Below are 24,958 nucleotides of genomic sequence, written 5' to 3'. Positions count from 1 at the left end.
TTAATATATAATTTGTACATGGATTATTACTAATACACGATATTCCTGGTAGTTAAGTTATATCCTTTAAGTTCTGTGGACAGGAGTCCTTTGCAAGAAGAGCAAGAACTACTCAGCTCAGTATTACTGAAATTAATCAGTTTATGTAAACTAGTTATTTAATATTGGGATTTATTTTTAAATAATAAAACAGGAAAATACACTGCTCAAAAAAATAAAGGGAACATTTAAACAACACAATATAACTTCAAGTAAATCAAACTTCTGTGAAATCAAACTGTCTACTTAGGAAGCAACACTGATTGACAATCAATTTCACATGATGTTGTGGACATTAAACTTTGGACAGAACTAAGTATTCAATGAGAATATTTCATCCATTCAGATCTAGGATGTGTTATTTGAGTGTTCCCTTTATCTTTTTGAGCAGTATAGTTTAAAAAGAAATACAAGAAACAGTAGTTTGCCCATCATGTAAAATAATAAAGGCAGGATACAAATAAATAAATCAAAGCAATATTACTGTTAATATATTGTAATTGTGATGTTGATTCTCACAGTATTTTGGAACTTAATACCAAGGCTCAGTTTTCTCACTATATCACAAAGCTGAAAACTTCATTTCAATTCACATGACTCTAATCATTTACTCATAAATGTTCTCTAAGATTTCAGACTTTAAAAAACTTGAACTCAGAATCTACTGCAAGGTTAGCAAAAGATCTTCCATGGGTCTTCTGAATTTGAAAAGAACACTACTGATGGATGAATATCTCCATATCCAACATAGAAACACTACTCACACACCAAGCCATTTTTACTTGATTGTTTCAACCATAATTTCATACACATCATCTAATTCTAAGTCATGGTTCATGGTTGTCAATTGCAGCAAGTATCCTCTCGTAATTATAGGAATAACAATAATATTTACATGGAAAGCAAATACAACACAGAACAGATTAGCAAATTGCGAAGAAATCCATGGGACTGCCCTATTGTCCTGCCATAATTCACGTTTCTTTAAACTAGTGTTTCTGCAATGAACTTAGTACATTTATAGCGTGCTTTCACTACTTCTGATACTGACTATGGGGAAAAAGTTACCAAACAATGTCGTTTGGCGGGACCCAGGGGAAGAGCCTTCTCTGTGGTGGCCCCGACCCTTTGGAACCAACTCCCCCCAGATATCAGAGTTGCCCCCACCCTCCTTGCCTTTCGTAAGCTCCTTAAAACCCACCTCTGTCCTCGGGCACGGGGGGATTGAGACTTTCCCTTCCCCCTAGGCTTATAAAATTTATGCATGGTATGTCAGTATGTATGATTGGTTTCTTAAATTGGGGTTTTTAAAATTAATTTAAATATTAGATTTGTTTGCATTGTATTATTATTGTTGTTAGCCACCCCGAGTCTACGGAGAGGGGCGGCATACAAATCTGATTAATAAATAAATAAATAAATACAAATAATATAGGTTCTATATTATTTGTATTGCTAACCTTTCCCTCCATAGTCTCTATTACAGAGATAGTTTGATGAAATGGTGAAGATGCTGGCCTAGAAACCAGAACATTTGATAATTCTAGATATACCCTTAGGTATGAAAGCAAGATGGGGCGGGTGGGGGGCTTTGGGCCAGTCCCCCTCTTAGCCCAGTCCACCTCACCAGGTTGTTGTTATGTAGAAAATAGGGGGAAGGAAAGAATATTAGTTTTTATTGCCTAGAGATAGATAAGACAAAATAATAATGCACGAATGCAATCCAGGCCAGAATTGGGGGTGGGGGTGGCGGGGGAACCCAACCATCAAATCATTCATTGTGCAAAGAATTAAAAGCAACAGTAGCTCATATACTCAGGCCCTGCAGAAAATCAGAAAGTTCACCCAAACGGTCAATAACAGAGTTGCCAAACTGATTTACTGAAATATCTGGAAAAATGATCATGTGCCAATAATTTTTTTAAAAGATTGATGGGAACATATAGTTGAAATAACTGTGCTTGGCGAAAAAAAGAAGGAAGTGTAGAAAACTGACGCAATATCAGAGGATATGAAAACAGAAGACCATGAATTGGAGAAGTTTGCAAAGTATCCAGATCAGTGTTTCTCAATCTGGGAGTCAGGACGCCTTTGGGGGGGTCAAACGACTGTTTCACAGGGGTCACCTAAGACCATGGGAAAAGACAAATTTACCATGGTGTAAGGAACTAAACTAAAGCTTCTATTCTGGCACCTTGGAACATATTTTTACAATCCGACCAATCAGGTGTTTACAGTGGGGGTGTCTCTCTGACCATCCTGCCAATCAGCTTAAAGTTCTGTTGGGAGAATTGGCGCTCAACTTATGGCTGGGGGTCACGACAACATGAGGAACGGTATTAAGGGGTTGCGGTATTAGAAAGGTTGAGAACCACTGGTCTAAATTACAACATAAATCCAGCCAGGGTGTTCCCAGGAATTTTCAGCACCCTGCATACCATACCTCCCAAAAAATCCTGGAAAATCATGTGAATGGCAATATCACCATCTCTGCAAAATTGCAAAAGGCAACCCTGGCTGGATCCGTAAATATACCAGATTGATACAGTAGGACATCCTAAGTTCTTGGGAAGCACAAGAGACATGCGACAGTTGCGGTTTCATATTTCTGTGCATAGAATAATAATAATAATAATAATAATAATAATAATAATAATAATAATAATAATAACAACAACAACAACAACAACAATAATAATAAAAAACCCATCCCAATGCAACTTGCGATTGATGCCTGTCTCCAACCGTGGCCAGTTTAAGACTTATGGACTTCAACTACCAGAATTCCTCAGCCAGCAAAGCTCAGATACCATACGGCATACTAGCTGACTGAGGAATTCTGGGAGTTGAAGTCCATAAAGACTTAAAGCGGCCAAGCGTTGGAGACCCCTGGTTTAGAACACAGCCCCACTTCGGGGCAAAAGGAAGCCAAGCTTTCTCCGCTTACTGTAGGACCTGAGCCGGCTCTCCATGCTTCTCATACACCAGTCCTCGAGGCCCCGTTGGCGTCGCTGTCGCGGCTGACTGAGCGCGGAAGCTGTAACCAAAAAGGAGCCGCAAGGGTCGAACCGGCGATCCTCCGAATACCGCCATGCCTAATAGCAACAAATCGCTGGAGTCCGCGGCGCGGTAGTGATGACGGCATGCCGCTTTACTCGGGCCGTTTAAATGTACGTCATCACAGTACTAAATAATACACTGATCCACCCCCATCTCGCTCTTCGCGTTGTGGCCCCGCCCCCTGTTACTGGGATGGTTGAAGAAGTTTTGGTAGAGGGGAGTTGCTATGTGTATGTATGTGTGTGTGTATACACACACACACACACACACACACACACATATTGCTATGTGTGTATTATATATTTAATATACACGTAATTTTAAAAATTCAGCAAAAACATGTTAATAATAAATAAGACGTACATTACACACACATACATTATATTGTACTACAATCCTATACTTGTTCAACTAAAACAAACACAATAAATATTGACAAATAGTATGCATGTGTGTATGCATGCATGTATGTATGCATATTCTGCACTTGCATGCTCTCAAATTCTCTAATACAATAACAGGAAAGAAATCAGTAAAATAATGCAACTGTAAATTGCAACCTATAGTACCGGGTGTTGATATCTCCACGCAGGAATAAAGCATCCTCTATACCGCAGCAAGATGTTATTAAATGAAAGAGAACAAAGTTTTATGGTGGGTTCGCAGTAGCAACCTATCATCATAACTGACAAACCTAAAACTGAAATGCAAAGGTAATTGCAAAGGCAAGAATATAGACAGCAGCATGTGCAGTTCAGCAGAGAAAGAAAGGGATGGTTCCTTGCAGCGATATTTTAATTAAATTAAACCAAGTTGGGGGGGGGGGACTCCCAACTGCCAAGCAATAAAATGTAGCCATTAACACAAGAACGTATCAATAGCTGCAGAGAATGAAAACTGCATCCCAGAACACCAATATTATTACAAGTTACTTAACACAGTGGTGCACCTTTTAAAAATAAACTTTTTAGCCTGAGCTTGTTAAAAATATCCTTCCCCCAAGTGGTTGCTTGGTGTGGTTGCCATACTTGGAGTAACAAATAGGCGATTTTTATTTCCAACTCAAATTGTCAAAAAAAACCAAAACAATTTTATAAAGGGTTCTAAACTATCAGTTGAGATATCTAGGAAAACTGAGACTGATTTTGGTATGGTGGGAAAAGCCAACAAAGGACAGATTGAGTTCAAACATGGACTGCCCAGAAAAAGAAAGCCAGATCAATGGTAAATGGTTTCGTATGCCACAGACTGCATGGCAATATTGGGAGTTCTCCATTCTAAGCTTAATAGTCCACTCTACGTATTCTCTAATGCAATGGGTCTCAATCTGGGGGTTGGAACCCCTTTGGAGGTTCGCCTAAGACCATGGGAAAAGACAAATACAGTGATGCCTCATCTTATGAACTTAATTGGTTCCAGGAGCAGGTTCGTAATGCGAAAAGTTTGTAAGACGAAACAATGTTTCTGTTGTATCCTTGTAAATAGTTGGTTCCGTGTGGAAACGCTGTCTGAGCGGGAAACAGGAAGTCGCGTCTGATTGGCTCAGACGCGGGCTGCTCTCTTTTGGCGGGAGCCGCAAATGTATAAAAAGAGCAGTTTCTCCCCAGGTAGAGCAGACGGTATTCCGCTGATTGTCACTTACCTATAAGAGCTGAAATAAAGGAACCGTCTTTACCTAGCCCTGTCTCTGGACTTTTCACTGGCGACGACGGACGGAAGAACCACGCGTGCAAGATGAACAACCTTCAAATCGGCCGGGCTCCTGAGTTCTTCGATCCGGAGAAATCTTCCTGGGACGCCTACATAGCCAAGTTCGAGATCTTCCTCGAAGCCGCAGGAATAAGGGACGCCGACGCCGAACGAAAGCGGGCAATCTTCCTGAACTACTGCGGCCCAGAAATATTCGATCTCGCCCAGACTGTCACCGATCCGCTCCCAGCCAAATCCGTCGCTTGGGACGTCCTGCAAACCAAGCTCGCGAGCCATTTCAAGCCTAAGAAACCAGCCGTCGTTTTCCGGCACCAGTTTTCAAGAATGGCCCAGCTCAAATCCGAATCCATTAATCAGTTTGCGACGCGTCTTCGAACGGTGCTTTCAAAATGCAAGTTTGATAGCCCGGAAGCTCGCCTCACTGATGCCTTAATTTTCGGCATGAGAAATGCCATGGTGCGGAACAAACTCCTCACCGAAGACGAGCCGTCTCTCCAGGCAGTAATCAAGCTGGCACAAACCGCAGAGGTCGCCGACGCTGCTGCCAAAGAGCTGAAGGAGCACGACAAGCGAGAAGTCATCGCCAAGATCGACTCCACGTTTTCCCGCGCTGAGGCCCCAGACGACCTCAGCCCACCAGCCCTCAACGAGGACAGCTGTTTCCTGCTGCAACAGGACCAACCGAGACAACCCAGATACCCTCGCCCCTTCGCCCCCTGCGCCGGCTGCCGAGGAAACCATCCGCGCCAACGCTGCCCCTTCCGGGACGCCATTTGCCGCCGCTGCAACCGACGCGGCCATATCGCCGAAGCCTGCAGAACACTTTTGCCTGAGGAATCTTTCTCCACTCCTCGTCCTCCTCATTTCCAGAATCAAACACCTCAACTGCGCGAAAACCGGTTTCCCCGGTTTTCCGGCCGCAAGAACTACTCAACCGCTAACCGCGACTACTCAAGAGGTAACAATCAATTTTCCGTGAATAGCACGGCAACAAAAAATGGGGGCAAGATTGTAATCTCACTGCTCTTAAACAACAAGCCATGCTCTATGGAACTTGATACGGGGTCTAAATACACCATCATGCCGTGGGAAAAGCTTATAATGTACATGCCTAGCCTCTCAAAGTCTGACCTTTTACAAACCTCATTGGTAATTAGAGATTTTCAAGGGGGAATAATACCTGTTCTAGGCCAAGTGAATGTACATATTATGTTTAAGACTGTTAAATGTACCCTTCCTATGATTGTTGTTACAGGGGCTAGACACTCTCTCCTGGGTTTGGCTTGGATGGAACCATTGGGAATTGAAATTTCTGGTATCTGTACTGTTAACTCTGATAGCATGCCTAACTTCTTACAGGAATTCCCAGAAGTGTTTAGCCCCACCTTGGGATCGTATAAAGGGCCCCCTATCTCCTTTTCTATTGACCCCAAGGTCCCTCCTGTCCGGCTCAAACCTCGCAGGGTACCCCTCCCGCTCCTTCCCAAGCTTGACCTACAGCTAGATAAGCTCATAAGCCAGGGCATTTTAGTTCCTGTAGAGCAGGGGCCATGGGAAACACCCATAGTTACGCCTCTTAAACCAGATGGCTCTTTGAGGGTTTGCGCTGACTATAAGTCTATGCTCAACAAAGCCCTCCAACATCACCCTTACCCCATTCCAGTGGTACAACAGCTCCTTCACTCCCTGGGGGAAGGGAAAGTGTTAGCAAAAATCGATTTAGCCCAAGCTTACCAGCAGCTCCCTGTCGATGAACCAACAGCACTCGCACAGGCAATTGTCACCCACAGGGGTGCATTTAAATGTACCAGATTACAATTTGGGGTAAGCATAGCTCCCGGGATTTTTCAAAGCATAATGGAACGTTTGTTGTCAGGAATTAAAGGGACCATTCCCTATTTTGATGACATTTTAATTTCAGGAGAAAACCAATCTCAACTTAACGAAAGAATAAGAGAAGTATTACATAGACTACAAGATAAAGGGTTAAGGATCAAACCTGACAAATGTGTGTGGGGAACCAACAGTGTAGAATTTCTAGGATATAGAATAGATGGGGAAGGCATACACCCCACTACTGAAAAGTTAAAAGCCATCAGGGAAGCCCCAGAGCCACAGAATAGAACAGAATTGCAGGCATTCTTAGGCCTTCTAAACTTTTACTCTGTCTTTTTAAAACAGAAGGCAACAGCAGCAGAGCCTCTACACCGGCTACTGCAGAAAGGAACCCTTTGGACATGGGGGAGAACTGAACACGAAGCCTTTTTACAAATAAAACAGTTGTTAACTTCCGCAAGTGTAGTAGTCCAGTATAGCACGTTACTACCAGTCAGGCTTACGTGCGATGCGTCCCCATATGGCGTAGGAGGGGTTTTGGCACATGTGTTGCCAAATAATACAGAGGCCCAACTACTCTATCACTCTTGATTAAAATAATGGAATGCGCAGAAATGTCCAAACTAACAATGGAACTGCAAAACAAGGATGAGACAGATTTCTACAAAGCTTGGGATAAATGGTACCTCTGGTTAAAAAAAAGGAATTATCTAAAAATTATTCATCAAGAAAAATATCCAACAAAAACAACTTGAAAAAATAGCAATTTACATCACAAATCATAACATCAAATTGAAACAACAAACTGTAAACATCGATCGACACGAACTCCAACTTTACAAAGAAAATAAACCCCTAAATGAATTATATATATTGGCACTAAAAACTACATTCAAAACATATCGATAAAGCCTTAGGGTAAAACACACCAACTACGAGCTCAAACTACAGGCCGCAAATCATGAAAGACCCAGCTCTAACGCTGGTTTTCGCTTCTCTATCCCCCCTTCTTTTCCCTATCCCCCTTCCTTCTATATCTACTTCCCTCCCTTCACAACCCCCTTCTCCCACTCCCCAATTACTACATAAGTAGAGTGTAAAAAATGTACAATATGCATATCTCTTTTGTCTTTCTGTATTTGGTTTTTATTGTATATATTTAATAAATTTATTTATTCAAATAATACAGAGGCCCCAATTGCTTTCTTTTCAAGGACAATGACCAATACGGAGAGAAATTACAGCCAACTAGATAAGGAGGCTCTAGCGTTAGTGGCTGGGGTGAAGAAGTTTCATAATTATCTCTTTGGCAGGAGTTTTGAATTGGTTACCGACCACAAGCCTTTACTAGTCCTCTTAGCCCCCAACAAACCAACTCCCCCATTTATGTCTCCAAGATTAATCAGGTGGGCCTTGTTCCTCTCAGGATACCAGTACGAGCTCATTCACAAAGGGGGTAAAACCATCAACCATGCAGATGGTCTCAGTAGGTGCCCAATGGCAGAGTTAGTAGAGGACCCTGCCCCATCTGCTGATGTTTTAATGATAGAGCTTGAAGATAACCCACTAACTACTGCAAGGGAAGTGGCTGCGCACACGCAGCAAGACCCAATTCTGAAAAAGGTGGTAAACTGTGTACTTAAGGGGTGGCAGAATGACTCTGTAGAATCTGATTTATGTGATTTTAAAACCAAAAGACTGGAATTGTCATATGTTAAAGGTTGCCTGTTGTGGGGTGATAGAGTAATCATTCCTGAAAGTCTAAGGACCAAAGTACTCACAATGTTACATGTGGGCCATCCTGGGATTGTCAGGATGAAGGGCCTAGCTAGGGGGCACTTATGGTGGCCAGGTCTGGATACTGATATTGAAAAGTGGGTAGCCAAGTGTGATCCATGCCAAGAGTCGCGGCCTAACCCCCCCAAAACAACTCCAGCAGAGTGGGAACAACCTGCAGGGCCTTGGTCCAGGGTCCATATTGATTTTGCAGGGCCAGTGGGGTCACAATATTTCTTAATAGTGGTAGATGCATTTTCCAAGTGGGTGGAAATCATTGCAATGAATAATATAACTACGAGTGCCACCATTAAGGTTCTGCGCCATTTGTTTGCCACCCATGGCTGTCCTGACATCTTAGTGTCAGACAATGGCCCCCAATTGACAGCCAGGCAATTTGAATTATTTTTAGATAACTTGGGGGGTCAGACATGCCCTCATCTCGCCTTACTCGCCCTGGGCTAATGGTTTGGTAGAACGATACGTTCGGGTTGCAAAAGAGGCATTGCGCAGGTCAGGCCCTGGAGATGTACAACAGCATCTGGACCAATTCTTGTTAACACAACATATTACACCAAATTCCCACACACATGTAAGCCCTGCTGAAATACTAATGGGAAGGAAACTGAGATCCCCACTGGATAGGTTACACCCAAGGTTTTGTTGGGTCATAACCCTATGTATGTGAACCCTGAAAGACAAATGTATTTGGGTCAAAGTGTTTTTGCAAAGAATTTTGATGGGGGTTTGAATTGGATGAAGGGAACAATTGTACAACAAACTGCTCCTAAAACATACATTGTAAAATTGGATGATGGTCGAATGTGGAAGCGACACATTGACCATGTACAGAAGCGCATTGAAACCTCCCCTGAGCAAACCGCTAAAACAGACTCTCCCACTCTAATAGACTGTAACGCGCAACCCGCTTTAATGGACATTCAAATGGACTTATCAAGTCAGGAAGGATCCTCCAGCGACGCCGAGCCATCTTCATCCTCAGAGGTCGATGTAGTGCCTGCCCGATCGACTCAGCGGGCCGGAGCCCAAACCAGGCCCCAGCCGCACTGGGGAAGTGCAGGCGAACCGACCTCCACCATTGGAAGCGAGGACTCAAATGAACTGCGCAGGTCGGAGCGAGCCTCGCGAAGACCAAGCAGATTGGAGGATTTCGTCACGTGGCTTTCTTGAGTGATGTATTCTGACTAAGGAGGGAGGGGTGTTGTATCCTTGTAAATAGTTGGTTCCGTGTGGAAACGCTGTCTGAGCGGGAAACAGGAAGTCGCGTCTGATTGGCTCAGACGCGGGCTGCTCTCTTTTGGCGGGAGCCGCAAATGTATAAAAAGAGCGGTTTCTCCCCAGGTAGAGCAGACGGTATTCCGCTGATTGTCACTTACCTATAAGAGCTGAAATAAAGGAACCGTCTTTACCTAGCCCTGTCTCTGGACTTTTCAGTTTCCCATAGGAAACAATGTAAAAGGGATTAATGTGTGCAAGGAAAAAAAATGCAAAAACGGCGCTCCGCTGGGCGCCACCGTCCAGCTGTCACCTTTTGAAACAGCTGGGTGCTTCTCGGCGTTCTCCCAAACGTTGAACCCGAAAAGTTCAGCGAAAGTTCAGGTTCGGGTTCAGGAGGCTGCTGAGAAGCGCTGCCGCCCGGCTGTCACCTTTTGAAACAACCGGAGGGCTTCTCACCGTTCTCCCGAACACTGAACCTGGAAGTTCGGCAAAAGTTTGGGTTTGGGAGGCCGCTGAAAAGCGCTGCCACCTGGCTGTCAACTTTGCAGAAGAGCTGTGGAGCTGTCGGCCGGTCGGGAGGCTCAAACAGAGGTGAGGAATCCCAATAGGGAATTCCATGGGCGGAGCTTTGACATCACGAAGATGTCCTTCCTGGAGTCCACGTTTCAGCTGGCCAGGAAGGACATCTCCGTGACATCAAAGCTCTGCCCATGGAATTCCCTATTGGGATTCCCCACCTCCGTTTGAGCCTCCCGACCGGCCGACAGCTCCGCAGCTCTTCTGCAAAGTTGACAGCCAGGCGGTGGCGCTTCTCAGCAGCCTCCCGAACCTGAACGCCGAACCCGAACTTTTGCCAACTTCCGGGTTCGGCGTTCGGGAGAACGTCGAGAAGCCCCCCATCTGTTTCAAAAGGTGACAGCCGGGCGGCGGCACTCCTCAGCCGAACCCGAACGTTGAACCCGAACCTTTGCCGAACTTCCTGGTTCGGCGTTCGTGGCGGTGGGTTCGTAAGGCGAAAAAAGTTCGTATGAAGAGGCACAAAAATCCCGAACCCCGGGTTCGTATCTCAAAAAGTTCGTAAGACGAGGGGTTCGTATCACAAGGTACTGCTGAATTCCCCTTCATTGTTGAAACCAAACAATGGATACAGTATTTGTTTTTAACTTCCTCTTTAAATTCCAGGGGTGAAATCCAGCAGGTTCTAACGTGCTCTGGAGAACCGGTAGCAGAAACTGGGAAATGCCATCTCTGGCTAGGGTGGGAATGGAGATTTTGCAGGATCCTTCCCCTGCTAAGCCCACCAACCATGGCTACAAAACTGGTAGTAAACTAAATGTGGCTTTCACTACGACTTTTATTACTAATTGGACATCATGATTGTTCTATAGAAGAGTGTTTTTCAACCTTGGCAGAAAGCTGGCTGGGGAATTCTGGCAGTTGAAGTCCATACATCTTAAACTGATCCTAAGTAGCTTCTGCTCCAGGAATCTCAAACTACTCACCAGAGCCTACAAAACTTTGGCCAGACCCATCCTTGAATACAGTTCATCTGTCTGGAACTCATACCACATCTCGGACATCAACACCCTTGAAAATGTCCAAAGATACTTCACCAGAAGAGTCCTTCACTCCTCCACTTGAAACAGAATACCCTACGAAAGCAGACCATCAATCCTAGGTCTAGAAAGCTTAGAATTATGATGCCTAAAACATGATCTAGGTATTGCCCACAAGATCATATGCTGCAACGTTCTACCTGTCAATGACTACTTCAGCTTCAATCGCAACAACACAAGAGCACGCAACAGATTCATACTTAATATTAACCACTCCAAACTTGACTGTAAAAAATATGACTTCAGCAACCGAGTTGTCGAAGCGTGGAACTCATTACCTGACTCAGTAGTGTCATCCCCTAACCCCCAACATTTTCCCTTAGACTATCCACGATTGACCTCTCCACGTTCCTTAGAGGTCAGTAAGGGGCGTGCATAAGTGCACCAGTGTGCCTTCCGTCCCCTGTCCAATTATCTCTCCTTATCTCATTTATCTTTTCTTCCTTTCAATTATGTTCACCTATACTTTTATATCTTTTTTTCCCTATTCTTTTCTTTATTTATATTACTATGTATCTATTCTCTTCAAGGTGTATTATGTATTGGACAAAATAAACAAACAAATAAAAATAAATAAAGGTTGAGAAACACTATTCTATAGTCCAGAGGTCTTCAAACTTGGCAAGTTTAAAACTTTTGGACTTCAACTCCCTAAATTCTCCAGCCAACATAGCTGGCTGGAGAACTCTGGGAGTTGAAGTCCACAAGTCTTAAACTTGCCAAGTTTGAAGACTTCTGCTATAGTCTTTGTTTGCAGAAAGCTATCAAATACACAGTAGTCAGGAGGAAATTGGGTTTTTCCGTTTCCCGATCATGTTACGTGAACACCTTTCCAGACCTTGAAAAAAGGACCATTTATCTATTTATTTCCATTTGTAGTTGTTTGGCTACAAATACCCTGGGAGAGATTACAAATGCCTGCTATTTCATGGTGTTCCATTTTTGGACTTTTCCTTATCAGGGGAAATCAACTGCCGACTTGCATCAAAAATAGCAATATATTTCAAGGTCCCAATCTGAGTTGCTTGCGTTGCACTCAAGCCTAAACATTTCAGCTCCTGTCGCCCGAATAAATATATAAATAAATAAGATGGATGAGCTCCAGATGTTCAGAAGAAGCCGAGTTATTGCTATGGTTAAAATCTTGCACTTGGTAATTTCCTGACTTATCTGTAAAAAATGAAACATTAATGACCTCTTTTGCTTTAATGTAAGTTCATAAACACATCATTTTCATAATGCCTCTAACTCTGCTGCATGCAAATGTGCTACTTTCTTTGGACCAAATGAAGCCCATTAGCAGAACACTCAGCACCAAGATGCTTTTTAAAAAAATGACATTCTGTTGAAATTTTGCTTTGCTCTTCTGCATATAATAGGCTGAAAATGGTGCTAAGGAATGCTCTCTTTATGCAAAATGGTCTCCTAGCACACAAGCTTCATAGATGAGCAGCTGGGTTCACATTTAAAGCTACAGCGTAGGCTATTTAGTTACTTCAGTAAGCTTTAATGAATAATCCAGAATTAGTTAGGCCTAGCTTGGTTCATTCCTTTTCCCCCACCCATATTTCTTTTTAAAGAGACCATGTGAGAATTATGCTTTTTTAAACAATTTTTTAATTGATTTTATAAAATATGAACACACACACAACATACAACAAGTGCTCTGTGATTGGTGCCCACCACCAGACAAACATTCACACCCCACCACCAAATTGGGGGTGTTCCTTATATATACCATTTTAAATCAAGAGCAAAATATCTGTTTATATATTATAAAGTGATTCCAATTTATTCCTTGTAGCTTGGTGTCGGATTCTACTAGCCATATATCATCTTACCTTGTCCCATCTTCCCATCAGTTGTCGCAAATCAATTTCATTAACCGAATTCATTCTTTTATCCATAATCTCAAATTGAATATGATCCACGTGAGAATTATGCTTGGGGGAAAAAAAATTTTGGGGGGGTTCGGCAAATGCTAAGAGCTAGCTTAGGAATTCTGGGAGGTGAAGTCCACAGGTCATAGAAGAGCAGCGGTGGGCTATGAGCCGGAACGCTAAATTGTACTCGCTGCCACGGCTCGTAAGTTCTTGCAGGAACAGCGTGATTTTGCTGCTGCACCTGCAAAATCGCACACAGAACCACAGGTAAAACCTCGCTGAAACACGGGCACAATTTTGCTACCTTCACAGGTGCAGCAGCAAAATCGCACTGGTCCTGCAAGAATTTATGAGCCGCGGTGGCGAGTGCAATTTAACTTTCTGGCTCATAGCCTACTGCTGTAGAAGAGCCAACTTTGCCTACCTCTGCCCTATACCATTCCAGAAAAATGGTTGTCCAATCTCTTCTTAAAAGCCTCCAGTGATGGAGACCACAACTTCTGATGGCAAGCCGTTCCATTGGTTAATTGTTCTCACTCAGGAAATTTCTCCTTAGTTCTAGGTTGTTTTTTCTTTTGAGGATGTTTTGCTTCTCATCCAAGAAGCTTCTTCAGCTCTGCTATCACTAGTACTCTGTCTTCCAAAGAGTTGCCTTTCCTGTGCTAATCCTAGCTTATGTGCCTTTGGGGCAAGTAACTGAAAAATGAAATGAAAAAAAAAAAAACATTTTGCAATCCTGATTCCATGGCATGAGGTATGTAACTAAGAAGTTGGAGCAAGTTCACAAGTTATAAACAAAATGTGTTTGAAGCAGAGGAGAGTGAGTGGGTGGGAGGAGAAACAATCCTTGTTAACCTTAAGCATTTGCACATGAAATAACCAGTGGCAGAGGAAATAAAAGTAGAAAGATATGAAGCCCACTAATGGATCTCAAGATAATCTCCAATGGGGAAAAATACATAAGATCAGTCTGTTATCTAAGACATACAGCTCCTAAGCTTGCATAGAAAATAAACATCAGAGAAAACAGATATCAGAGACCATAAACCTTAATAGCATCTCACATTGGAAGAAATGAAAATAACCTTATACCGTCTATCCAGTTCAAACTTGTTACCTATCCCTTAGAGATAAAGGAGTTATTGCCACAAACTTTTCTGCTTGCTTCTCTGAAATTTTCCAGATTCCAGGAGATTCTGATCTTTAATCAGAGGCTCAGAAACAATTGTTTTTTCCTCCAGGCTCTGATATGCTGCTGCTTTAGTTTTTAAAAGATGCAAGATTTTGCCTCTAAAGAAACTGTGAAGCAAATTTTTCCTCTAAAGAGGATTGATGGCTCTTGTTTTGCTACATGCTAAGATAAGCGTTCTTATTCAGGAGAATCCTGCTGATATATTTTGGAAAATTTCACGATTGGGTGACAATGACGTGCACCGGAGTTGTCAGTGTGGAGCAGGGATGAAATCCAGCAGATTCAGACAGGTTTTAGAGAAGTTGTACTGTGGTTTATCGCAGTGATTGAATCTCAAGAACTGCATGCAATGTACTAAACTTAGTATATCATGTGACTGAAAGGTGGCTTAAAGGTCATGTGACTGGCTTAAAAGTGGCCAACTTGACGTCACTCACGTCAAGGGTTTGGGTTAGGGCAGTGTTTCTCAACCTTGGCAGTTTGAAGATGTGTGGACTTCAATTCCCAGAATTCCCCAGCCTGCGTTGCTGGCTGGGGAATTCTGGGAGTTGAAGTCCACACATCTTCAAACTGCCAAGGTTGAGAAACACTAGGTTAGGGTTAGGCTGCCTGGCCTCTCCTCGCCTCAAAGAGATACAATTTCCCTATCTATTTACTATTACTAAGCATCCAAAAAATACTATTTAATTATATGTATATATGCCATATGTGTACATATTACACACAGGCATACAAAAATATACATTATCTACTATATAAACTGTATGTGTATGTACACACACATACACGCACGCACAGCTCTTCTAAAATTATACACATTCAACCTCATTTACTGTGACAGAAAAAACATACCCAGAACCCAGAAGGGAAAAAAAAGAAAAAAATTCAAAAAATTTCTATTGATTCTGCATACCTGGCGAAATGTTTTCTACTGGTTCTGCATTCCCGACCGTACCTGTATATATCTCACCATATAACTTACCATATAAACTCTTTTTAGTTTTTTCCATTATTTATTCTTTTATTTATTGATTGGAGTTTTATCCCGCTTTTATTACTTCATAAGTAACTCAAGCAGCAAACATACATAATACTCCTTCCTGTTCTTATTTTCCTCACAACAACAATGTGGGTTGGGTTGGGCTGGAAGAGAGTGACTGGACCAGAATCGCTCAGCCAGTTTTCATGCCTAAGGCAGGAGTAGAATTCAGTCTCTGGTGATTGGCTTAAAGTTACCCAATCAGCTTTCATGCCTTTTGCCTAAGGCAGGACTAGAACTCACAGTCTCCTGGTGATTGGCCTAAAGTTACCCAATCAGCTTTCATGCCTATTGCCTAAGGCAAGACTAGAATTCACAGTCTCCTGGTTTCTAGCCTCCTGTCTTAACTACTAGGCCAAATTGGCTCACTGATAACAATGTTATTATGTTGGAATTATATTGAGGAAAGAGGCAGCTGAAATTTGAGGCCAGGTAAATTCATTGTTAGGCCTGTTTCATAAAGTTGTTACAAAGAAAGAGGAGACAACCAGGACTGAGCTACAAACTTCTGAATGGATGGGTCAAAGGTGGGTTCCTCCCGGTTTGGGCTGGTTCACCTGAACCAATAGTGACCCACTGGTGACATCACAGAACCAGTTTGTTTGGGGCCGGTTCTTGGAGGCCACCATTTTTTGTTTTTAAATTGTTAGGATTTTTTTTCAATTTTTTTTTAAAAAAAGTTTCCCTGAGTCCCCCCCCCCCTCCTGCACATGCACAGAAGCAGAGTTTCCAGCACTGTGCATGCGGTCGCCATCTTGTTTTTGGCTTTTTTGTTTTGAATTTTTTGGGATATTTTTGTCCATGCAGTGCAGGAAGAAGCGAACCAGCAGCGAGGTAAGTTGGGACCCACCCCAGGATAGAGATAGATAGATAGATAGATAGATAGATAGATAGATAGATAGATTGTTTATTGATTAATTAGAGTTGGAAGGGACCTTGCAGGTAATCTAGTCCAACCCCCTGCTCAAGCAAGAAAACCTACACCACCCTTGACAGATGACAGTCCAATCTCCTTTTGAAAGTGTCGAGTGTTGGGGCGTTCACAACTTCCGCTGGCAAGCCATTCCACTGGTCGATCGCTCTTAGATAGATAGATAGATAAGTAGGTAGGTAGGTAGGTAGATATTGCTTGGTAATGTTTTGATGTTGTACTGGTTTTTGCACATTTTAATGTATTTTGGCTACTTTTGTGTAGATTATAACTTCTTACCCATGGTAATCCAAAGGATACATTGAAATACTGTTTGATTGTTTTTACATTGTTTTAACTGTTTGTAAGATGAGAAGGACTAGGGGAGACATGATAGCAGTGTCCCAATATCTCCGGGGTTGCCACAAAGAAGAGGGAGTCAAACTATTCTCCAAAGCATTTGAGGGTAGAACAAAAAGCAATGGGTGGAAGCAAATAAAGGAGAGAAGTAACTTAGAACTAGGGAGAAATTTCCTGACAGAACAATTAATCAGCGAAACAGCTTGCCTCCAGAACTTGTGAATGCTCCAACACTGGGAGTTTTTAAGAAGAGATTAGATAACAATTTTTCTGAAGTGATGCAGCATTTCCTGCCTTAGCAGGCATTTGGACGAAGACCACCAAGTTCTCTTCCAACACTGTTATTCTATTCTATTCAAGATGGGTGGCTACATCAATGAGAAAAATACAGAAATGATAACATAAGATAGGCAGAATATCAATGTAAACAATAAACAAGAACCTACAAGGCCCAAACTGGCCTATGTAGGAAGGGAAATATTCTGTCACCATAGTTTTTGCCAAGCGATTTATTGCTCTGCTGTCTGCAAGTGCCAAAGTGTTGGAAAGCTATATAAATACTGAATTGGATCAAGAAAACCACCTGTTTGGTTTGTTAAGTACACCCAAGTAAATATACATCTTCCCTGAGCTTAATTAACCTCTAGGAAGCTCATATTAACAATTTGAATTGTAAATCCAATTCCCTCTGGTTCTGTTCAGCATTCATCAGGAACACAATATTTTCCATGCTCGGGGTGGGCTCAGTGGATTTTTGTCCCAATCAGCTGCCAGGTTCTGCTGACAGATCTAAAGCTTGGCTCCCTCTGGTCACTAGAGATAAGTCTCTACCCACTGGGTCCCTAAATTTTGCTGATGATTTTAGTTGAGAAAAGTTTCCCGTGTCTGAAAACATAAAGAGATGGCTGGGCATCTCTTTACAGCCTCGGTGCTGCAGTGGTTAGATTTAGAGAATGGTTGAGAAAGTCTAAGAGGTTTGACAAGTGTGGCCATTTTCAAATCCAACCCTCAACTCAGGAAGGAAACCCTATGCCATTTCAGACAAATGGCTATCCAATCTGTTCTTTGAAATCTTTCAGCATTGGAGCATTCACAACTACTGGAGGCAAGCCGTTCCACTGGTTAATTGTTCACATGGTCAGGAATTTTCTCCTTAATTCTAGGTTGCTTCTCTCCTTGATTAGTTTTCATCCATTGTTTCTTGTTCTGCCCTCAGGTGCTTTGGAAAAAAGTGATCTGGTACAGGTAATCCTTGATTTACAACCACACTTGGGACCAGGAATCAGTCACCACCTGATTTTACTATCTCTTTTGCCTCAGTTGTTACGTTGCCATTGAGGCCTGGAACAAGGTGGCAGCGGAGGCTCTCGACCGGATTGCGCCGTTGTGACCTTTCCGTGGCACTAGACCCCGTAGAGCACCATGGTTCAACGAGGAGCTCCGGGAGTTGAAACGCCAGAAGAGACGTCTAGAGAAGCGATGGAGGAAGAGTAAGTCTGAATCCGATCGAACACTTGTAAGAGCTCATATTAAGACTTACAAAGTGGCGCTCAAAGCTGCAAGATGCGCGTACCATGCCGCCTTGATTGCATCAGCGGAATCTCGCCCGGCCGCTCTGTTTAGGGTGACCCGCTTCCTTCTTAACCAGGGGGGAGTTGGGGAGCCCTTGCAGAGTAGTGCCGAGGACTTTAGCTCATTTTTCGCTGATAAAATCGCTCGGATCCGGGCCGACCTCGACTCCAATTGGAAAGCAGAGTTGACTGACAATGAGTCAGTCGAGGTGACTGGGGCACATACTTGTCCACCTGTTTGGGAAGAGTTTGATCTGGTGACACCTGATGAAGTGGACAAGGCCATTGGAGCTGTGAGTTCTGCCAACTGCTTACTGGATCCGTGTCCCTCCTGGCTGGTTTCGGCCAGCAGGGAGGTGACATGGAGCTGGGTCCAGGAGATTGTCAACGCTTCCTTGGGGAGTGGGTCCTTTCCAGCACCCTATAAGGAGGCGCTTGTGTGCCCCCTCCTCAAGAAGCCTTCCCTGGACCCAGCCGTCCAGTGTCCAACCTTCCCTTTATGGGGAAGGTTGTTGAGAAGGTGGTGGCCCTCCAGCTCCAACGGTCCTTGGAAGAAGCCGATTATGTAGGTCCCCAACAGTTGGGTTTCAGGCCCGGTTACAGCATGGAAACTGCTTTGGTCACGTTGATGGATGATCTCTGGCGGGCCCAGGACAGGGGTTTATCCTCTGTCCTGATGCTCCTTGACCTCTCAGCGACTTTCAATACCATCGACCATGGTATCCTTCTGCGCCGGCTGGAGGGGTTGGGAGTGGGAGGCACTGTTCTTCAGTGGTTCTCCTCCTATCTCTCCGGTCGGTTGCAGTCGGTGTTAGTGGGGGATCAGAGGTCGACCCCGAGGTCTCTCCCTTGTGTGGTACCTCAGAGTCGGTCCTCTCCCCCCTGCTATTTAATATCTACATGAAACCGCTGGGTGAGATCATCCAAGGGCATGGGGTGAGGTATCATCAGTACTCTGATGATACCCAGCTTTACATCTCCACCCCAGGTCCAGTCAACGAAGCAGTGGAAGTGATGTGCCGGTGTCTGGAGGCTGTTGGGTCCTGGATGAGTGTCAACAGACTCAAACTCAACCCTGATAAGATGGAGTGGCTGTGGGTTTTGCCTCCCAAGGACAATTCCATCTGTCCGTCCAGCACCCTGGGGGGGGGAAATATTGACCCCCTCGGAGAGGGTCCGCAACTTGGGCGTCCTCCTCGATCCACAGCTCACATTAGAGAAACATGTTTCAGCTGTGGCGAGGGGGGCGTTTGCCCAGGTTTGCCTGGTGCACCAGTTGCGGCCCTATTTGGACCGGGAGTCACTGCTCACAGTCACTCATGCCCGCATCACCTCGAGGTTTGACAACTGTAATGCTCTCTACATGGGGCTACCTTTGAAAAGTGTTCGGAAACTTCAGATCGTGCAGAATGCAGCTGTGAGAGCTATCATGGGCTTTCCCAAAAATGCCCATGTAACACCAACACTCCGCAGTCTGTATTGGTTGCGATCAGTTTCCAGTCACAATTCAAAGTGAAGCATCTTGGGTTCATCCTGGGCAGGTTGTACTGGCTGCGACAGCCCGTTACTGAGGCCATGCTTGCAGGACACGGCCTGGGCACCGGTAGCCTGTACATCGCCGAGAAGTGAGGGCGTGAGAGAGAGAAAAAAACAAAACTTTTTACCTCCCCCACCCGTCAATGGTGTCCTGCTTTAGCAATGCTGAAATCTGGTCACTTTATTTATTATTTATTTATTTATTACTTGGATTTGTATGCCGCCCCTCTCCGAAGACTCGGGGCGGCTCACAACATGTAAAAAGACAAATCATAAGTAATCAACAATTTAAAATTTTAAAGATTTAAAAAAACCCCACAGGAGTTTTATCCCAGGAGGCTGTCATTACAACCATTGTAAATTCATAGAAACATAGAAGATTGACGGCAGAAAAAGACCTCATGGTCCATCTAGTCTGCCCTTATACTTTTTCCTGTATTTTATTTTAGGATGGATATATGTTTATCCCAGGCATGTTTAAATTTAGTTACTGTGGATTTACCAACCACGTCTGCTGGAAGTTTGTTCCAAGCATCTACTATTCTTTCAGTAAAATAATATTTTCTCACGTTGCTTCTGATGTTTCCCCCAACTAACTTCAGATTGTGTCCCCTTGTTCTTGTGTTCACTTTCCTATTAAAAACATTTCCCTCTGAACCTTATTTAACCCTTCAACATATTTAAATGTTTCGATCATGTCCCCCCTTTCCCTTCTGTCCTCCAGACTACATGGATTGAGTTCATTAAATCTTTCCTGATAAGTTTTATGCTTAAGACATTCCACCATTTTTGTAGCCTGTCTTTGGACCCGTTCAATTTTATCAATATCTTTTTGTAGATGAGGTCTCCAGACACAGTATTCCAAATGTGGTCTCACCAGTGCTCTATACAGCAGGATCACAATTTCCCTCTTCCTGCTTGTTATGCCTCTAGCTATGCAGCCAAGCATTCTACTCGCTTTCCCTACCACCTGACTGCACCGTTCACCCATTTTGAGACTGTCAGAAATCACTGCCCCTAAATTCTTCTCTTCTGAAGTTTTTGCTAACACAGAACTGCTAATACAATACCCAGATTTAGGATTCCTTTTCCCCAAGTGCATTATTTTACATTTGGAAACATTAAAATGCAGTTTCCATTGCTTTGACCACTTATCTAGTAAAGCTAAATCATTTGCCATGTTACAGATGCCTCCAGGAATATCAGCCCTATTATAAACTAATATCATCCTAGTCTCAAGCACCCAAATTTTGACAGCATGTGTGTGGGGATACTATGACTCTCCTAAGTGCAAGGAACAGTTGTAAGTACCTTTGTAACCTTGAATGGTCACTAAATGAATGGTTGTAAGTCGAGGACTACCTGTACCAGTGTTCCCTCTAATTTTTTGGGTGGGTGGGTGGAAAAGTATAGTGTCTGAGTGGCAGTCCCTTCGGGACTGGGCGGCACAGAAATAATAAACAAACAAACAAACAAACAAACAAATAAAAAACCCACCCTGTTTTTCCTCAGAGAATTTCAAAATAAAATACTGTACTGTGTGTCTATAACAGTGAGCTCATAATAGGGCAACTCTATCAATATCAAAATGCCACTTAAATAGTTGAGCTAGTTTCAAACTAGATTTTGATTTTCTTTCTCTCTTCCTTACTCCCATTCTTTTTCTTTCTCTTTTCCTTCCTCTCTTTTTTCTATCTGTTTCTCTCTCTTCCTCTCTCTCTCCTTCCCTCTCACTCTTCCCCTCTCGGCTTCTGGGCAGGTTTGAAAAACTCTGAGTTGATGATAATTTTTAAGTGCGCCATGGCTCACTGCTCAGCTTAGAGGGAACTATGACCTGTACTATAGTTCTCTGGATGCTTTCTACAAGGAGACCTTCTCATTGACCCAGATTTTCTGGACTGGAGCTTGGCATTTGTTCCTGACTTTGTGTCCTTGTCTGGGTTCCCGGCATTGAATGGTGCTAATAATTAAAATCTTCAGCAAATGCAGTGTTGAAGAATGGAATTAATATTCATATAGTGCATCAATCTAGACAGTCTTTCTGCCCATTATTTTCTTCATGCAATGCCTTTGTAAGCAAAAGGTATGAAAATATTTCTAAGCGTTCAGCAGATTCTGTCCTTTTTATATTTAAAGGAAAAACCCCACTAACTGCCCATTTGCTTCAAGTCAGCTCTAATTAATTCCTCCCTTCCTTTTAATTTTCTCCCATTGTAAATAATACGGTTGGAAAATGTTTAAAAAAAAAAAAAAAAGCTGCGTAGGAGTTAATTATAGACATTGTGTTTGTGAGCAACTTCAGGGTAGTCCAAAAGTCTTATGGCCTGATTCAATCACATTTGTTTAGAACCAGGGTCTGCAACCAATGGCTCTGGCACTGTATGTGGTTCTTTCATCCCACTGCTGTGGCTCCCTGTGACTCAAATCATTTGTCACAACTGCCATAGTATGTGCAACACCTCCAGTACAAAATTTATTGAGCTTTTCGACCCATCTTTTTTTCTGGAGTTCAAAATATTTTCGTTGCATGCAGAAATAAAATTGTTTTTGATGTAGCAGTTCCTTGATTACATAAATGCAACACAATACACTATAGTTTTTTTTATACATAGTGTACAGGCGGGGATTGCTGCTCCTGCCACTCCCGCCACGCTGCGCGTGCAGTTCCACACCTCTGGCGTACGTGGATACCTGAGCAACATTTTGCTTCTGTGCATGCGAAGGAAGCAAAATCTTGCGAGGGGACCCGCAGGTGAGTGAGATTTTGGTGATTTTTTGCTTCTGCGCATGCGCATGCGCAGAAGCAAAAAGTTGCCAAAATCTGTCTCACACGTGTGCCCCCATGAGGTTTTGCTTCCTGCGCATGCTCAGAAGCAAAATCTCATTCGGATGCATGCATGTGCACACTGGAAATGCAGAGCTGTACATGCAGCTCAGTTTTTGCTACCCGTGTGATGGCGTCAACCATACCGGTAGGAACCTTTTACAGATAGCATAGTATACAAAATGATGTATGCAGTGTTATCTTCATTTTAGATGTCAAAAGTTTTTTGTGGCTCCCGCTGCTTTCTTTTCTGTGGGAATGGGTTCAAATGGCTCTTTGAGTGCTTAATATTAACGATGGACCCTTGGTTAAGAAGAATGTCCATTGCTTTTCCAGAAGGATTTACCGTATTTTTTGGTGTATAAGACGGACCTTTTTCCTCCCTAAAAGAGGCTGATAATTAGGGTGTGTCTTATACTCTGAATGTAACTTTCCCCCCCCAGTCCTAACTAGCTGCTAACTATCTTCCCAGCTCTTACCTTGCAGGCTCTTTCATTGTTTCTCTCTGTGAAGAATGTTTTCCAAGCCCTAAGTCTTTGCAAGATTTTTTCCATAACTCTAACTTGCTCCAAAGAAATTTCTTTCCAGCCCTAGCCAGATGCTAAAAATGACCCCAGCTTTTACCAGCTTGCAAGCAATTTCATTGTTACTGTCTGTGAAGAAGAATGTTTTCAAAGCCCTAAGTCTTTGCAGGGTTTTTTCCATTGCTCCACTTTCTCAGACTGTTTCTTTCTAGGTGCTAATGATGTTCCCAGCTCTTATTGGCTTGGAAGCTCTTTCATTGTTACTGTCTCAGAATAATTTTTTTAAAGCCCTTAACCAGCGGAGAAAATGATGTGCTGAAGCTGAACAGACTGAGGATGCTATCCAGATGAAATTTATTTGTTTGTTTGGTTGTTTCTTTCTTTCTTTCTTTCTTTCTTTCTTTCTTTCTTTCTTTCTTTCTTTCTTTCTTTCTTTCGTTAGTTAGTCCAATACATAATACACATTGAATAGATATGTAGTAATATAACTAAAGAAACGAATAGAAGAAAAGATATAAAAGTATAGGTGAGCAAATTTGAAAGGAAGAAAAGATAAATGAGATAAGGAGAGACAATTGGACAGGGGATGGAAGGCACACTGGTGCACTTATGTACGCCCCTTACTGACCTCTAAGGATCCTGGAGAGGTCAATCGTGGATAGTCTAAGGGAAAAATGTTGGGGGTTAGGGGTTGACACTACTGAGTCAGGTAATGAATTCCACGCTTCGACAACTCGGTTGCTGAAGTCATATTTTTTACAGTCAAGTTTGGAGCGGTTAATATTAAGTTTAAATCTGTTGCGTGCTCTTGTGTTGTTGTGATTGAAGCTGAAGTAGTCATTGACAGGTAGAACGTTGCAGCATATGAGCTTGTGGGCAATACTTAGATCGTGTTTTAGATACCTGGTAAGCAGATTCTTTTTCCTATTTTCCTCCTCAAAAACTAAGGTGCGTCTTATACTCAGAAAAATGCGGTTCTTGGTTTTATATTCACCTGATTAGAAAAATGTAGCATGGGTTGGAAACTGCACCTTACTGTGATGCTGTCCTTTACATATGTTGAGCATCAGCTTTCAGAATTCCTGGCGAGGATCAGGAGTTGAACTCCAACATATCTGGAGAGTATCAGATTCTTTCAAGCCCTTTGAGAATACAGGATTTTATCCATACAAGAAAGAGTAATTAAATCTCAATCTCATAGTTATGGTATAATAAAGAAAAGTACTGTGTGGTGTAGTATTATAAATAAGCAATCCTGTTGAACTCAGCAGTAACTCTGTTAATTTGTTGTAAGTCATAAAGTTTATAATTCTCAAGTGTATAACAAGTCTGAGCATGATTGTAAGCATGATTAATTCTGCGTTCATGTATATCTTCCACATAAGTGTTAGTTCCATAACCAAAGGATCCAATTCAAGGATGTCCTGTTCTGGCGGGTTCTGTTCTCTTACTCTAGATTCAACAGAATTACTTCCAGGAATCTACAAATAAAGGTAGTGCAATAGGATAGTTGGCTTGAGGCCCAAGACTGAATGTTCAGGGTACATTGGACAGCATGTTAGATATTTTTATAAGAAACTGGATCACAGTTCTATTAGGAAGTACAGAACTGTAACTTTACCCATTGGTGTATATGCACCAAAGACAAATTCCTTGTGTGTCCAGTAATCACACTTGGTCAATAAAGAATTGAAATTCTTTTCTATTCTGTTCTGTTCTGTTCTAGTCCATTCCATTCCATTCCATTCCAGTCCAGTCTAGTCTTTGTGGCCTAGCTATTATTGGAATAATGTTTTTCCTATTCAGGTGGCTGCTGTTAGGAAGACTGGATTTATTTATTTTA

General features: G+C 42.8%; 1 protein-coding gene across 2 annotated transcripts in view; it reads right to left on the bottom strand.

Moving 5' to 3' along the window:
- Positions 1-15,423, bottom strand: part of MECR (mitochondrial trans-2-enoyl-CoA reductase) — a 67,908-nt gene extending 52,485 nt beyond the window's left edge. The window contains exon 1 of one of the 2 annotated variants that reach the window (XM_070764109.1): positions 15,334-15,423. Coding sequence is in view for 1 of the 2 variants with exons in the window: in XM_070764108.1 (XP_070620209.1) it covers positions 2,987-3,132 (146 nt within the window). In the remaining variant the exon portion in view is untranslated. Of the gene's footprint in view, positions 1-2,986; positions 3,160-15,333 lie in introns of those variants that run through there. The other variant, XM_070764108.1, reaches the window with a different exon arrangement.
- Between the last annotated feature and the right edge of the window lie 9,535 nt (positions 15,424-24,958).

The sequence above is a fragment of the Erythrolamprus reginae genome, chromosome 11 (assembly GCF_031021105.1).
Source record: "Erythrolamprus reginae isolate rEryReg1 chromosome 11, rEryReg1.hap1, whole genome shotgun sequence".
Lineage (NCBI taxonomy): Eukaryota > Metazoa > Chordata > Lepidosauria > Squamata > Dipsadidae > Erythrolamprus > Erythrolamprus reginae.
Note: the sequence above shows the minus strand (reverse complement) of the source record. Positions and strands in the feature narration are given on the sequence as shown.